This window comes from Mizuhopecten yessoensis, unplaced genomic scaffold, assembly GCF_002113885.1.
Source record: "Mizuhopecten yessoensis strain PY_sf001 unplaced genomic scaffold, ASM211388v2 scaffold9615, whole genome shotgun sequence".
Taxonomy (NCBI): domain Eukaryota; kingdom Metazoa; phylum Mollusca; class Bivalvia; order Pectinida; family Pectinidae; genus Mizuhopecten; species Mizuhopecten yessoensis.
In genome coordinates this window covers 290,612-308,701 of record NW_018408136.1, presented here as the reverse complement: position 1 = coordinate 308,701, position 18,090 = coordinate 290,612, and the positions used below count along the sequence as shown (strand labels likewise).

Genomic DNA, 18,090 nt, shown 5'->3' with positions numbered 1-18,090 from the left:
ATCTGAAAGAATAGCTCAAAAGGTGCCTATAAGTGTTATTTTTGCCTTGGGCGTACATACACACATATTGTTTATTCTTTTAATTCTGAGCACGCGTAATCACCTCAATGGAAATTTCAAAAAGTTGGCAAGTATGAAGTTGTAATTAAAAAATGTGAATTTATAAAAAGAAAATTGCGGTCGGTGAAATCGGTTTTGATACGACCCCTACTAACCTTGTAGCAGGAAGTTGTTTAAAGTTGTCTCCCTTGCACTGTATATTTTTCACTTCCGCAAGTCATGTGCTGTTTGTTATGAATCGGACAAATAGGTATGTATCACACGGCCAGTAAGTCTGGCATCCATCACAGATTTTTGTTTGCAATAGCAAAATAAGTCAGAGTGATAATTACGTATGTGTAACAAATAAGCGGAGAATAAGTCCGTCAAAGATTTGGTGAGTATCCGTCCCTACCAGCCACTGGGTCGGATCGACCATTCCACGTCGTCTGTACAGCCAGCTCCGGTGACAAGTTCAAGTTCTTTGATTTTGATTTTAAAACGATGAAAAATATATGGTGATCAAATTAAAGTTAATTGTTTATTTGATGGAATATTTTGTCTTTCTTTCAAGGTTTACAGCCGCTGCCGTTCAACAGTTCATTTGCATGTAAGGTTGAATATGATGTTAGACTCCTTTCTTTCATGTCTTTATCAGTGTTTATAGATTAACATCTTTCTTTTGATTAAGTCTTTTCTTTATTTGCATGTTCTATTATTATTAAAATCGCAGTAATAACCATAAGTGATTGATCAATGCTTATGCAAGGTGTAAAACCGTCTTACATATTTTAAGTAATTTGATTTGTGTATCATAGTTGTAGGTCTAAATAGTACTCCAGTGTGGTTATAAAAGTATTCTAGAATATAAATATGACTTTATTTTTTTTTAAAGAGAAACAAAATACTTTCAAGCATACAGTGAATCTTTCTTATCTTTATAGTTATGTAATGACAATTTAGTTCTTTTTAGGATCTTGTAATTAATTTGAGTTTGGGATCTTTTATTTGTATTGATAACTGACTGTAATTTATAAGAAACTTAATACTTTGTAAAAGATTTGATAAGTTATGTTAGTTGATGTACGTTCACCTCAAGGTAAGAATATATCCTCTAATTCTCCTTAACACCTCGACTATTCATCCTACAGCACATCCAGCCGACTCTACCATCAACTCCTCTGACTGTGTGTGGCTAGTCACATAATGATTGTGATGTCGGTCACACAATATGAGAATTAAGATCATAGCTTATTGCTTTCCTTAGCAAGGCATCACTGTTTACTGCAATAAACAACACAGTTGTTAGTGATAATTGAGAAGGAGATACTGGTTTTTCGGTTAAAAGCTCATTAGAGCTTATGTTTTGTAGTTTGTAACTATACCGAATTTAAATAAAACTTTCATATCATTGTGTTTTTATATACCACTCTGTTTTACGTTAACTTTTCTGCATTGCTGTGCTTAATATTGTATACGACATTGTAAAACAGAATGATATAAGCTGAATATAACATATTGTATCTTCATTTTTAGTTCAATTAGTTTGTAAATGTTAAAACAAATACTATATATACAAATGTATTATATTTAACCATGTTCAATAACACAAATTGCTACATATAACCACAGACTTAGATCTAATCTAATTCTGTGATATAACTGACATTGAATTTGTATAATTTATATGTATATATATATATGGTTTCAATGTATTTTCTCTTAATACTTTGTGTCAGTAAGCAATGTAATATTAAGTGGAATCCACTACATGTGCTATAAAATATACAATGTATATATCATACTTATTTTATTGGTAAGGAAGGGGAAGGTAGACTACTGTTGAACTCTCTGGATTAGCTTACTGGGGGTAATAGTAAGTGTGCCTCTGTATTACGGTGCAGCTTGGTAGATTAGAGCAGTACGAGATACAGGTAGATATGTAGTATATTACGGGCGATGTGTAGGTGATGACTCCATAAATATCCAGCAATGTGTAAACTCTCTGCACTAACCTCTGCACATGTCGCTCTAACACATGTCGCTCTAACATTAATCACTCACACACAACACTGAATTGTCCCAGACTCAATTTAGTAAGCTAGATATAAATAATTTCCACAAAATGTGATAAAAAACTGTAAATACGATAATAACAAGTGGTAAGAAGTGAATTACTGGACCTCTGTAATATTATTATACTTCTAGAGAGTAAATGATATACTCTTAAATTTTATATACTCGTTTTTAGTGAAATGACTATTAAATGAGACAATATATCATGATTATACACATGATTGTACTTATAATATATAACTAATACCATTGTACCAGAGAGAACACAACTTGCTGGCTTTATATTACTTTAAGCTTACTCTAAATATTCTATAAACTACAGTACAAGCCTTTCAGAGTGTTTCTTCTTTGTATATTAACATTACACCTGTAAATATTTCCTGATAAACCTGATGTTTCTGTTCAGATGTTTGTTTACCAGTGCAGTTTGTGTGTGAAGTAAGTCCTATATCTCTGATTTATTGTTATAAATCACTTATTCTCCTGTTTTTGTAATGCAAACTTTCCCCCCCCCCTATACGAGTGAGTTATAAATCTAAATGATGACATTAATCACTGTAAATTATCAAATGATTCTCTGAATGTACCTGATACCCTGTAACGATGATGGATTAACTTGTTATTTTCAGTCTGACTGGCTATGTGAGAAGTACACTGTGTTAAATATCTTTTTATGTTCATTATCACATGAGCATTTGATAGACTATCATACATTTTCTCTTCTGTATGTTGTTTTTTGCAAAACTTTCCCTGACAAAGGATCATGATGTGTGGTAATAAAAAGTTAGTAATTTCATAGGATGAGGGGAGATTGAAAACATTGCACTTTTCTAGTTCCAGTAACAAATTGTTCTTTTCCTTTGTTTTTCCAAAAATAAAACCAATGTTCAAAGTGATTAGAATTATTTTCAATTCCTCAATATACAACATGACAGAAACCAGAAACTGAAGAAGAAATTTATTGTTTTGTGTGTTTCACTATTTCCTGTGAGCATGCTTTTATTAGGGTTTGATTTTGAAGGTTTTACGTCTGCTATTACGGCCTTCCAGCCTTTCAGTAGACAATATTAGGGTTTACTGATACAAAGTTTATGTATTCTGAAGGTAGGGATCAACTCCGAGTAGATTATAATTATTGCATACAGGACACAAAGGTAGTGATTCACCACACATAGACTATAACACAGAGAAAGGTAAGGATACAACACACAGAAACACCATGGCCATCTTATAATTAAGTAACAGTGAAGGGGCTAGTGGTTCAACAACTAAAGGACAAAGCTGTGAGTGAGGGAGAAGTGATCCTTTAGTACTTAGTGTTGTGTGAACATCCTAATCTGTCTATCTGTTGACCTATTTAAGGTTCTCATGAAAGTTTGTGTGGTTCGTTTAAAATCCTTCCTTAAATACATGTACTGGCTGTATACAATATACTATCAGTTTAATACCCGGCGGTCTAACCGTCTTCAGTGTTTCACTGTACTTTTATATTATAGGTCCTGCCTGCATTCGTTGTTGTATGTATTTAGACTCTAAAATGGTTTTGTTACAATTTACAAGTTTTGCTGGTGCCTTTTTACAAGGGAACTTAATGGAAAAAAAGAAGTATTTACTGCAAAAATCACATCTATCTTTAACAAAATCTTGATTCTACAGCATTATTCGATGTTCAGTCATTTGCTTTAATCAAAGATTTTAAAATACATCCGATATACACTTTCAGTTGCTCCTATTTGACAGCAAATGTAAAGTTTCAGATTAATTGAGTTTTTGCATGAAATACAAGATGAAGGGAATTCTGATTTCAAAAGTGAAAATTTAAATAAGCTGAATAATTTGGAGACTAGGCAAGTATGACATAATGACTGATTAGTGAATTGATCACCACCGTACTTTGTTACACTATACAATACAACAATTTATGTACAGTGTAAGTTTATATACATTGTGCTGTGATACTATACAATACAACAATATATGTACAATGTAATTTTATGTACATTGGGTTGTGATACTATACAATACAACAATATATGTACAATGTAAGTTTATGTATATTGTGTTGTGATACTATACAATACAACAATATATGTATAATGTAAGTTTATGTACATTGTGCTGTGATACTATACAATGCAACAATATATGTACAATGTAAGTTTATATACATTGTGCTGTGATACTATATAATACAACAATATATGTACAATGTAAGTTTATGTATATTGTGTTGTGATACTATACAATACAACAATATATGTATAATGTAAGTTTATGTACATTGTGCTGTGATACTATACAATACAACAATATATGTACAATGTAATTTTATGTACATTGGGTTGTGATACTATACAATACAACAATATATGTACAATGTAAGTTTATGTATATTGTGTTGTGATACTATACAATACAACAATATATGTACAATGTAATTTTATGTACATTGTGTTGTGATACTATACAATACAACAATATATGTACAATTTAAGTTTATATACATTGTGCTGTGATACTATACAATACAACAATATATGTACAATGTAATTTTATGTACATTGGGTTGTGATACTATACAATACAACAATATATGTACAATGTAATTTTATGTACATTGGGTTGTGATACTATACAATACAACAATATATGTACAATGTAATTTTATGTACATTGGGTTGTGATACTATACAATACAACAATATATGTATAATTTAAGTTTATGTACATTGTGCTGTGATACTATACAATGCAACAATATATGTACAATGTAAGTTTATACACATTGTGCTGTGATACTATACAATACAACAATATATGTACAATGTAATTTTATGTACATTGGGTTGTGATACTATACAATACAACAATATATGTATAATGTAAGTTTATGTACATTGTGCTGTGATACTATACAATGCAACAATATATGTACAATGTAAGTTTATATACATTGTGCTGTGATACTATCCAATACAACAATTTATGTACAATGTAAGTTTATGTACATTGTGCTGTGATACTATACAATGCAACAATATATGTACAATGTAAGTTTATACACATTGTGCTGTGATACTATACAATACAACAATATATGTACAGTGTAAGTTTATATACATTGTGTTGTGATACTATATAATACAACAATATATGTACAATGTAAGTTTATATACATTGTGCTGTGATACTATACAATGCATTACTATGTGATGCAACAAAATAATGTATCTTTATACAATGTTATACAATGTATCTTTACACAATGTATTTTCCTTGTTTTTCAGATAAATGTAACCTAGAGAAGTGTCTGGTCTTGTGTTACAATGTTGGGAGTAGAGGGGTGATGGGTGATCAGGCTACAAAGATAATTTACCCTGATGATAGGTTTGAAGAGAAAAGAGAAGCACCCTCCAAAGATAAAGATGGGTCATGTGATGAAGCTATAGTGGTGCCACCTTGTGGCCCGTTGGGAGAGGATGAGTACAGGCCGTGTGAGAGGAGGAATGCAGACAATTTGTCAGAATCGAGAGCCTCCCTGACCAGTAGCAGTACTGATAATGGTGTGCCCTCTCTTGGGGAGTCTAACATGGAGGGCGTGTCTGTGTCATTACAGCCACAGGATACTGGTCACTCCCAGATCACCAGCACCCCCCTGACCGGAGTCTCCCTCGACCACACCCGGATGGCTGCTCACCTGAAGAGGGCATTCTCACGATCACACAGTCGAAATGAGGAGCCAGCCTCTTCTCACAAAGTGACGGGGATGAATGAGGAAATCAAGGTCCCCATTGTAGGCTTTGAGGTCATGGAGGAGAGGTCAAAGTTTACAGTGAGTTTCTCATTCATCTTATTTTTAAATATTCAACTATAACTGTAATATATTTAACTATGTAATATATAACTGTAATATATTTAACTATGTATTGTATAACTGTAATATACTTAACTATGTAATATATAACTGTAATATATTTAACTATGTATTGTATAACTGTAATATATTTAACTATGTAATGTATAACTGTAATATATTTAACTATGTATTGTATAACTGTAATATATTTAACTATGTAATGTATAACTGTAATATACTTAACTATGTAATGTATAACTGTAATATATTTAACTATGTAATGTATAACTGTAATATATTTAACTATGTAATGTATAACTGTAATATACTTAACTATGTAATGTATAACTGTAATATACTTAACTATGTAATGTATAACTGTAATATATTTAACTATGTAATGTATAACTGTAATATACTTAACTATGTAATGTATAACTGTAATATACTTAACTATGTAATGTATAACTGTAATATATTTAACTATGTAATGTATAACTGTAATATATTTAACTATGTAATGTATAACTGTAATATACTTAACTATGTAATGTATAACTGTAATATACTTAACTATGTAATGTATAACTGTAATATATTTAACTATGTAATGTATAACTGTAATATATTTAACTATGTAATGTATAACTGTAATATACTTAACTATGTAATGTATAACTGTAATATACTTAACTATGTAATGTATAACTGTAATATATTTAACTATGTAATGTATAACTGTAATATATTTAACTATGTAATGTATAACTGTAATATACTTAACTATGTAATATATAACTGTAATATACTTAACTATGTAATGTATAACTGTAATATATTTAACTATGTAATGTATAACATATAATTGGAGGTGTATGTATATAGCTTTACTGTTTGTGAATCTGTATGTATGTTATAAGTGAATCCCTGTTGTACCTGACAGGTGTTCAAGATACAGGTGCAGGTATCCACCACTAACAGTTGGTTCGTGTTCCGACGATTCTCCGACTTTGTACAACTCAACCAGAAGGTATGGATATGTGTATTTCAGTGATAGTAGTAAATGTGTATCAGAAGCATCATCTATGTATTATTACTGATATATAAAATATAACTTGTTAACTCACCTTTACAAAGGGTAAGTGAGTTTAGAGGATGGTGCGGTCAGCTATTGTCCAGCATCATCTTTTCTTTTAAAACACTGAAGTCTTGAACAGCTGAGTAAATAACAATTACTGGTAATATGTATTTCCCATTCTAGAGAGGTACTGTTGTTTATAGATAAAGTTAGATCTTTTAACATTGATATTCACTTTTTCCTGTATGTTTAGTTCAAATGACATTCCTTTCATTAAATGTATTAATCTTTTTGTATATTTTTGTTTTACAGCTGAAGAAATTATTCCCTGGGTTACGATTAGCTCTTCCACCCAAGCGGTGGTTCAAAGATAACTTTGACAGGAACTTTCTGGAAGATAGAATGCTGGGATTACAAGCGTTCGCCGACAACATAACTGGTCATCACGACATTAAAAAGAGGTAAGAGAACAGGTACTGCTCCAGTCTTTGTCCAAGTAGATGCAGGTATTGCTGTTTACAGGTTTTAATGTTTTATATATTTTCTTTTCTGATTATGTCTTTTTTTTTTTTTTGATAATTCCAGTCAGCCAGTGCGAGAGTTTTTTTGCCTAGATGAGCCTCCTGGACCTCACGACAGCTTGGAGGAGAGCAGGGTACGTGTTTGTATACAATAGAGATATACGTAGTTTGGAGGAGAGTAGGGTACGTGTTTGTATACAATAGAGATATACGTAGTTTGGAGGAGAGTAGGGTACGTGTTTGTATACAATAGAGATATACGTAGTTTGGAGGAGAGTAGGGTATGTGGGTGTATACAAGAGAGATATGCGTAGCGAAACATTCCAGGTTGGTCTCTTCAAGGCACATTATTCATGCTACATTTATTTATATGTACCTTGAGCTCTTATAGATTAGCAGAACAAATGAGAGAATAAAAAAATAATATAGTAATCATAGTTATCTCCCTTGCCAATAGACTGTCGACCTTCACCTTTAAGGGGTAACCTATTGACATCTTTATCCCCATATTTTCTTGTTACTGGAATATAATAATAATAATATAATAATTTGAGGTTCTTATATACCGCTTTATCACAACCTAGTTCGTAGGTCGTCTCAAAGCGGTTCACAAATTATTATCTGTGGTAATGGGGCCTTTGCAACCAGCCAATATCGTTTTCAACTCCCTGGGAAGCATACAGCCGGTGCTGCCATTTCGGCGCTTACAGCTAGCATTCTACAATTCTAGCACCGCCCAACCACATACTCATTTACAGCTGAGTAGACTGGAACAAGTGGACTAAAGTATCTTGCTCAAGGATACAACACAGTGCCATGCCGTGCCGTGCCGTGCCTCAAACCCGCAAACCCTTTGGTCACGAGTCTAGCGTTCTACCACTTGACTACCATGCCTCCTTAAATAGCTAGCTGTAATCTTCTTACTGAGTTACTGATGACCTTGGCCTTTAATGACTGTTGACCTTGACCTTTCAGGCTCATTCTGAGGAGCTGGAGGACACTGTGTACAGTCTAAAGAAAGAAATGGCTGATCGAGATTCTGAAATCTCCCTCCTCACTGATGAACTCAAGCTCTACAAAAAGCAGGTGGAGATGTTGACCAAGGCGCTCAGGTATCAATCACTGTTAATTATTTTGATGTTTGTGTAGACAGTTGAAGTCATCATTGAACATGTTCAGGTAGTAATACCTGTGTAACAGTAGTAATACCTGTGTAACAGTAGTAATACCTGTGTAACAGTACAGTAGTAATACCTGTGTAACAGTACAGTAGTAATACCTGTGTAACAGTTGTAATACCTGTGTATTAGTTGTACCTGTGTAACAGTAGTAATACCTGTGTAACAGTAGTAATACCTGTGTTACAGTAGTAATACCTGTGTAACAGTAGTAATACCTGTGTAACAGTACAGTAGTAATACCTGTGTAACAGTTGTAATACCTGTGTATAAGTTGTACCTGTGTAACAGTAGTAATACCTGTGTAACAGTAGTAATACCTGTGTAACAGTAGTAATACCTGTGTAACAGTAGTAATACCTGTGTAACAGTAGTAATACCTGTGTAACAGTAGTAATACCTGTGTAACAGTAGTAATACCTGTGTAACAGTAGTAATACCTGTGTAACAGTAGTAATACCTGTGTAACAGTAGTAATACCTGTGTAACAGTAGTAATACCTGTGTAACAGTAGTAATACCTGTGTAACAGTAGTAATACCTGTGTAACAGTAGTAATACCTGTGTAACAGTAGTAATACCTGTGTAACAGTAGTAATACCTGTGTAACAGTAGTAATACCTGTGTAACAGTAGTAATACCTGTGTAACAGTAGTAATACCTGTGTAACAGTAGTAATACCTGTGTAACAGTAGTAATACCTGTGTAACAGTAGTAATACCTGTGTAACAGTAGTAATACCTGTGTAACAGTAGTAATACCTGTGTAACAGTAGTAATACCTGTGTAACAGTAGTAATACCTGTGTAACAGTAGTAATACCTGTGTAACAGTAGTAATACCTGTGTAACAGTAGTAATACCTGTGTAACAGTAGTAATACCTGTGTAACAGTAGTAATACCTGTGTAACAGTAGTAATACCTGTGTAACAGTAGTAATACCTGTGTAACAGTAGTAATACCTGTGTAACAGTAGTAATACCTGTGTAACAGTAGTAATACCTGTGTAACAGTAGTAATACCTGTGTAACAGTAGTAATACCTGTGTAACAGTAGTAATACCTGTGTAACAGTAGTAATACCTGTGTAACAGTAGTAATACCTGTGTAACAGTAGTAATACCTGTGTAACAGTAGTAATACCTGTGTAACAGTAGTAATACCTGTGTAACAGTAGTAATACCTGTGTAACAGTAGTAATACCTGTGTAACAGTAGTAATACCTGTGTAACAGTAGTAATACCTGTGTAACAGTAGTAATACCTGTGTAACAGTAGTAATACCTGTGTAACAGTAGTAATACCTGTGTAACAGTAGTAATACCTGTGTAACAGTAGTAATACCTGTGTAACAGTAGTAATACCTGTGTAACAGTAGTAATACCTGTGTAACAGTAGTAATACCTGTGTAACAGTAGTAATACCTGTGTAACAGTAGTAATACCTGTGTAACAGTAGTAATACCTGTGTAACAGTAGTAATACCTGTGTAACAGTAGTAATACCTGTGTAACAGTAGTAATACCTGTGTAACAGTAGTAATACCTGTGTAACAGTAGTAATACCTGTGTAACAGTAGTAATACCTGTGTAACAGTAGTAATACCTGTGTAACAGTAGTAATACCTGTGTAACAGTAGTAATACCTGTGTAACAGTAGTAATACCTGTGTAACAGTAGTAATACCTGTGTAACAGTAGTAATACCTGTGTAACAGTAGTAATACCTGTGTAACAGTAGTAATACCTGTGTAACAGTAGTAATACCTGTGTAACAGTAGTAATACCTGTGTAACAGTAGTAATACCTGTGTAACAGTAGTAATACCTGTGTAACAGTAGTAATACCTGTGTAACAGTAGTAATACCTGTGTAACAGTAGTAATACCTGTGTAACAGTAGTAATACCTGTGTAACAGTAGTAATACCTGTGTAACAGTAGTAATACCTGTGTAACAGTAGTAATACCTGTGTAACAGTAGTAATACCTGTGTAACGGTAGTAATATCTGTGTAACATACCTGTGTAACAGTGAACAACCAATTAGTTATTTGTTACTGACTGAGCTATAGACAGTACTTTAAGCTGAATCAATGTTGACCCATTGCTAAAAATGTTCACTAGCTATAAGATTAACACTACATTGATGATATAAATTCGAAAGCAACCCTGGAGATTTGTGAACTAGAACTTAACTTCTGGTTGATTGTCATGTCGTGGCCTCATTGTTTACAGAGACAAGAATGCAAGTCAACAAAGTCTCAACTCTGCTGGCTCTGGTGACCGAAGTTCCTCTGGTGGGTCAGAGGCTGATATTTCAGAGGTCAGAGGTCAGAGATATGTAAGCAGGTAATTATAAGTACATGGAGTGCTGTAATTTGTACTCATTAAAACCTCTTTATCTGTAAGCTTAAGTCTTTTGTAGATAATTGTCTTGTACAAATCATTTTCTAATGGTAAGGATATCGCTATTATGCTTCCTTGTACATTCTACCTGTAATTTGTGTAACAGTTATCTCCATTAAGGATTCACGCTACCGTAACACGTACCTGTTGTTTGTGTTATAGTCAACTCCCTTCACAATATATATTACAGTAACACATACCCGTAATTGGTTTTAGAGTTATCTCCCTTAAGGATACATGCTACCTTACACATTATACCTGTGGTTTGTGTTTAAGTTATCACCCTTAGGGATATCCAGTACCTTGCACATTATATACCTGTAATTGGTGTTAGAGTTATCACCCATACCAGTAACCTGTGTTACAGTTTTCCCTTAAGGATATACATTTTACATTACCTTACTCATTGAACATATAATTTATATTGAGAGTTCTCTTCCTTCACAATATTCAAATTAGTTTAAACTAGAAAATGAGATTTACCTTATCATCAACGTTCGTATTTAGTATGTATGACCTTAGGTGTTACAAGGACACCAAACCCTAAATAGACAAATCTTGTACACATTGAAAATGTATCATTTATAAATTAAGCATGTCCATAAAAATACTACTCACATTCAAAAGTCCCAAAAATTCACTCTTTACATGTTTCAGAACAGAGATTTATGTCAGTGTGGTATATATAGCATATACATGTACCCTTAAGTCTACAATTTGTGTAATCACACATATCATCTAAATTACATTTCTTCACCAGAAACACCACAAGGAATGGGTCAATATCAAGCCTGAAACTGACCAAGTCCCAGAGTGACTCGGTCACCATGGAAACGTGACTGTCGGCAAACATGTGATCTCAGCAGTTACTACATGGCTACTGTCTTTCATGAAGTCCCTCGCAGAGTTATCTCTGTAAGCTGTAGCCCTGAGGGGTGGGGTGTGTAATGTGTGTGTGTGTGTGTGTGGTGTATCCGATTTATTGGTCAGTGATTGGCTCCAAGATTAAAGAAAATGATTGTTTCTCTTTATGCAAATTATATCAAATAGGCGCTTTTGTTTCTTTGAAAAGGTAGATTTTTTAATTTCTAATTTTAAAAGGTAAGTTTAATTAGCTACGAATAACAGAAATCAATATACAAATTTTAGGAAATATGTTTCAATTTTCTTTCTTTTTGCATTGGAGCCTGATTAACACAACACTGTCAGCCTCAGTATCTATTGTAAACTGATCAGTGTTGGGTTAATCTAGTTCTATAGAACCAATCAGTCTGGTACTCATCACCAGTGTGAGACGGAGTGTGAGGTGTGATGGGACCAGAAAGCCTGTAGATGATTGGTGCTTTATTGTCACATGGTACAGTGTGTTCTAAGTCTGGGCAGAGTAAGGTGCAAACAAAACAAGCTGTTCAGTTGAAAATTTCGAAATAGTGTCACCAAACAGGTAAGTACCCAAGTTAAGTAAAATCAACTAGCTTAAGTCATATTGCATATTGTCCAGGCCCCAGGATTATGAAACAGACTTAAGTCTAAGACAAACTCTGAACTTAAGTCCAGAAGTCTGTTTCCTGATCCCAAGGCCAGAAATACAACGCTGCTACACTTAATAGATCACTGGCTACACATTGCTACCATGTGACAATATTTTACAGGCATTCTGTTTCTATGACAACTAGGGACCAGATTTTATTTACAAATTGCGGTGCTGTTGTATTAGAACTTGTGACACATGTGATGTGATTTTATATGTTGTTGTGCCTATCACCACGGTGACAGGCTTTTGTAGATTACAGCTCAATATCAGTGTTGGTGCCGGTCCTGTTAAATCTCTATATGCTAACCTCTCTAGTAGATAGTGCTTTCTTGCATTTGCTAAGTATTGCTGTCTCCAAATATGGTACGAAGATACTATCTCTGGAAAAATTTAAACGAACGATGAAAGTATATATAAATGTTGGGTCTAAAAAGATATACATGTCGGAATAATACCAACACCAATCTGCTGTATGACGTTATACTCAACAGACGGTCAGCTGACTTAATGATGTCTGTAGGCTTCAGTACAGATATAAACCTCCTACACACTTACTGTTTTAACGCCTTTAGGACGAGAATGAATTCCTTTATTGATGATTATATCCAGTTTTTAAATGATGTATATTTTAGAGATTACAACAATGTTGAAGTTTATGTAAAAAAGGTGTTTATTTATTGACACCTATTTAGAACTGTGTTATCTTTGTATTGTTGATGCAAGTCTTTCATCACAGGATTGTCTTACATTAAACTCAGAGTCTACAAAAAATAGAGCAAGATTGATTTCTAATGTTCAAAGGTTGAGACATTTTTTATGTTTAATTGGTTGTGTGTTATGAGAAAATTATCAAACTTTATCTTACATTATTTATAGGTGTAAAGTACTGTATTGTTCGTCATAGTCACCACTTTATTTTAACCCTGGAGTGAAGTAATGTGTTCATGATGTGATTAGTCAGATATTTTTTATTTTTTTGGCTTGGTTTAGTGATTTCTTAGACTCAAAACTGTTTTGTGGAGATTTTTATGTTGTTAATTTATTAATTTAAAAACCAAGGTCATTTCAGTGCAATTGCAGTATGTTTTTGTTTTAAAATCACTCATGTGCAATTGTATTATTTTAGTGTTTAAAGTGTGGAAACACAGGTGTTATTATCAGAACTCCAAATGGTTGTGGTTTGGTTCTAATTCTTGCTCTTTTTTAAGTCAATTTCGCCTGTAAGAAATAGATCCACTCATTCATGGTATATATATATTAAAATGCTTTTGGCATTTTCATATAACATGCATGGACACAAAGATTTACAATAGAAATGTTCCCTACAATTAATACAGTAACATTTTTTGATATTTATGCTTTAAAATGTAATATATTGACAGTAAGGTATATACAATGGGAAACCATTTAAGTTTTCTTTTCTTGGAAGTCTTCTGTATAAACACGGAGAATACTTTTTGTTAGTAAATCTTTAGAGGATGTTTCTGATTGAAACCTGTGTTTATATTGGTGCTTGTTATACTCTTGCCTGGCTATTTTACAAGGTCAAATGATAACCTTGACCTACACCCAATTGTAAGACTTCATGCTTTCCATTTCATGTCCCTATAAATATACCAATTATTTTGCACCCCACAACCAATTTAGGAGTAGCTATACTGGAATCAGGGTGTCTGTGTATCCATCTATGTTAGTCCTGACTTTGTCTCCTAATGCACTATCGGTAAAATTCTATTACCCGGTAGTTATCAGTATGTAGTTGTGTAGTCACTAGTGTTTAAATTAATTTTATTTTAACTATTTGCAGAGTTAATCCCCTTTATTGTAAAAAGAAATTTGTATAGTAAACGTACTTGATAATTTCAACGAAACTTAGTACACTTAATCATTATGCAAAGCAGTTAACTTCATTGTGAATGATATAAATGTATTACCACCACATGTTAACCTGATAAAGGTGCAGAGGCATTAAGCAGCCAGTCTTGTTGTCTTACATGTCTAGCTTGAATTTTTAATGTTATAGTTCCCTTTTTTCTGTCTTTTTAAAGTTAAGAAATAAATCTGACGCCATGTTCTGTTGAAGCGACCTGTGTAGTGACCCTGCCATACCTATATTTTTTAGCCAGCTTACATTATTGGCAGCTGACGGCAAGAAAGTTTAGATTTCTATTTCTAGGAGTGTGTACTGTAAATTTGTATAGCTTATTAAATCAGCCTTATGTTTTTGGGCTTTGATGGTCAATAGACCATACTTATTACTCACTTTTAAAAGGTTTTTAACATTTATATTTTTCTATGCATAACTATGAAATGTGATAAAGATGAGATTGTGTAGGATTACAGTTGGCACTGATTAACACATTCACCCCTGAAGTTTCATAATGAACTATTCCAACCTTTGAATTGGAAGGGTTCAAATGTGTCTTCAGGGGTCAATGAGGTAAAGTCGGCTTACATAAGAATTTAGATAACAAGGGTTGGACACGCAGGGGAGTTAATGTCAGGAAATGTCTGCATGCATAAACAGTTATTAAACATTTCTGAACTCCTCTAAAAGTAGTCAAACTTTAAATTAAATTGAAGAATTGAAGATTTTGTCCATCTCCTTAAATATCTTTAACAGGACAGTTGGTACCCTAGAGGTCACACCATTGTGGTTGTGACGTGATCCACAGCCTTGCTACTGTCTACTATATAGCTACCAACATGGTAACTCTGTACTTTGTGGTGGTTGTTGGATTGCTTAATACTTCAGTGTACAGATTTTGTACAATATCTGACAGGTAGACTGAATTTATTGGTGAATTTTCTATCGCATTCTTACTTTTTTCAGTATTCTGTTCAATGGTGGAGTGAACTCAAATTATTTGGTTATTATTAAATCACTTTTTAACTGCTTCATGTTGCCCCAGCTTTAATTGTTTAGGTGTAAAACATTTGTATGTCTCGCTGTCCATTCAAACAACGAATTGTAGAGAAATGTTTCTGTCGAGTTTAAGTAGCCAGCCTTTCCCTGTGATAGTTTGCCTTATCCGTCTGCAGATATTTTCCACATCCAGATTCTGTACTGGCGATACAATGTATTAGTGCACGGTGGTTGTAATTATATCCTCACTATATCTTTGTGATATTATTGTACACCATGTTAGTGGTATGTGTGATATTGGTATACATGTATTACTGTTTAACACCTTCGTCTGTGGTGGGCTAGTCACTGGTGGCGGTCACTGCAGTATAAATCTACTATAACACTGTTGTCAAAATATTCCAATGAAACTGTTTGTCTTGCCTAGCTTTATTATAGGAAATATGTTCGCAATTAGTCCTGGTAATGTAATAACTCCAAGTGGTTTATTTTTTTCCATTTTTTTCCCCCCCAAGATTCTCAAGATCATTACAGAATTTCCTACAGCCTATGCTTACTTGTCTGTTTTTCTGCGAGGCTGTACGGGTTAAACAACAGTTTTCATTGGATTGGGTCCTGATTAGTTATATTTAGTAATACATAAGATTTCTGTTAATATCAGTATATCATGACATAAGAGGAATACAATGTATTGAGATCAATTCTGTCAATGCTGTCCTCGACCACCAACTAAAATACTGTTTAATTATTAATTAAATTGGTTTAATTATTAATTAAATTGGTCTAATCATCCAAACATTAGAGATCAACAATCCAGTTGATATTTACACACTATTCGACCTGAATCTGTATTTTGTCAGATAAAAACATCTCACAAAAGATATCTTATTATTTATAGAAGATATAATGTATACAACAATCTACATTTGGAAGGAAAGAAAACAGATGGTCTGGTAAGGATTTGTAGGAGATAAAATGTTGAAGTAGACTTGACTACAGGCCTCCAGTGCCTGTGTACCGACACACTATACAATGTGAAGTCCACCGCCATAAAGTCTGTTGTCTATTGTTGAATAAACAGATTTTCAAGCCATTTAGGTCTTGTGAATTTTCATTTAACTTAAAGCATTTGAGCTCATATATGTTATTAACAAAGTATGAAAGTGATGCTGCAAGTGGTATTCCATCAGAGTTCAACAATAAATACAGATTTGAGTGTTTGAACATTTTATTTAGTGTACATGTTATTGCACAGTCGTAACTTTTGAGCTGAGATTCTCTGGAAAATGGTGATTACAGTGACAGATGGTCTCCATGGTGACAAAAGGTACATGTACCTATAGAGTTTGTACAAATGTGAATTGATGACATCACCAGTACACCGACTACTGAAGGACAGGTGTCTGCTTCCCTCGACCTCAAATGAGCGCTGAGTAATTAAAATACTCGGGGTATAATTGACAGAATATATACATTATGCTACTTTTGGCATTGTTGGATACTCTCACTCAATTTCTCTGTATCCCTGCTGTACACCCTTCAATGTGTAAATATGTTGACATGTTTTTCAAATATAATCAGTTGTGGTGACAGTAGATAAGTGTCAACATGTTTACATCTACCGAACAACCATTTTCGCTAGCCAAGTGTTTGCTTCGTATACACTCCACTTACGAAGCGAACAATTGGCTAGTGAAGATACCCAACAACAGGATGAGGTCAGATTAGCATTAACTTATTAACATCTACCAAACAACAGGGTGAGGCTAGATTAGCATTAACTTATTAACATCTACCAAACAACAGGGTAGGCCATTAGCATTAACTTATTAACATCTACCAAACAACAGGGTGAGGTCAGAGTAGCATTAACTAATTAACATCTACCAAACAACAGGGTGAGGCCATATTAGCATTAACTTATTATTAACATCTACCAAACAACAGGGTGAGGCCAGATTAGCATTAACTTATTATTAAAATCTACCAAACAACAGGGTGAGGCCAGATTAGCATTAACTTATTATTACCATCTACCAAACAACAGGGTGAGGCCAGATTAGCATTAATTTATTATTAACATCTAGCAAACAACAGGGTGAGGCCAGATTAGCATTAATTTATTATTAACATCTAGCAAACAACAGGGTGAGGCCAGATTAGCATTAACTTATTATTACCATCTACCAAACAACAGGGTGAGGCCAGATTAGCATTAATTTATTATTAACATCTAGCAAACAACAGGGTGAGGCCAGATTAGCATTAACTTATTATTAAAATCTACCAAACAACAGGGTGAGGCCAGATTAGCATTAATTTATTATTAACATCTAGCAAACAACAGGGTGAGGCCAGATTAGCATTATCTTATTATTAACATCTACCAAACAACAGGGTGAGGCTAGATTAGCATTAACTTATTAACATCTCCCAAACAACAGGGTGAGGTCAGATTAGCATTTACTTATTATTAACATCTACCAAACAACAGGGCGAGGTCAGATTAGCATTAACTTATTAACATCTCCCAAACAACAGGGT

General features: G+C 33.7%; 1 protein-coding gene across 3 annotated transcripts; it reads left to right on the top strand.

Moving 5' to 3' along the window:
• The first annotated feature begins 245 nt into the window (after window positions 1-245).
• Window positions 246-16,639, top strand: LOC110458469 (sorting nexin-16-like). Of its 3 annotated transcripts, XM_021510179.1 has the most exons (9): window positions 246-310; window positions 614-649; window positions 5,403-5,947; window positions 6,915-7,001; window positions 7,362-7,510; window positions 7,635-7,704; window positions 8,546-8,682; window positions 10,976-11,089; window positions 11,907-16,639. In XM_021510179.1, exons 3-9 carry the CDS (start codon window positions 5,462-5,464, stop codon window positions 11,983-11,985), a joined length of 1,122 nt encoding a protein of 373 aa, XP_021365854.1. In that variant the 5' UTR covers window positions 246-310; window positions 614-649; window positions 5,403-5,461; the 3' UTR covers window positions 11,986-16,639. The 3 variants fall into 3 exon arrangements, with proteins under 3 accessions (XP_021365854.1, XP_021365856.1, XP_021365857.1); XM_021510181.1 differs by lacking the exon at window positions 614-649 and having other exon boundaries at window positions 248-310; XM_021510182.1 differs by lacking the exons at window positions 246-310; window positions 614-649 and adding an exon at window positions 1,752-2,553.
• Window positions 16,640-18,090: the final 1,451 nt, after the last annotated feature.

What these genes read in the sequence shown, in the direction of transcription:
- LOC110458469 (XM_021510179.1), top strand. Translation starts at nt 5,462, where the DNA reads ATGGGTGATCAGGCTACAAAGATAATTTACCCTGATGATAGGTTTGAA. An exon ending in TTGTACAACTCAACCAGAAG is followed by an intron (nt 7,002 to 7,361) that starts GTATGGATATGT and finishes TTTGTTTTACAG; the next exon opens with CTGAAGAAATTATTCCCTGG. An exon ending in ATGTTGACCAAGGCGCTCAG is followed by an intron (nt 8,683 to 10,975) that starts GTATCAATCACT and finishes CATTGTTTACAG; the next exon opens with AGACAAGAATGCAAGTCAAC.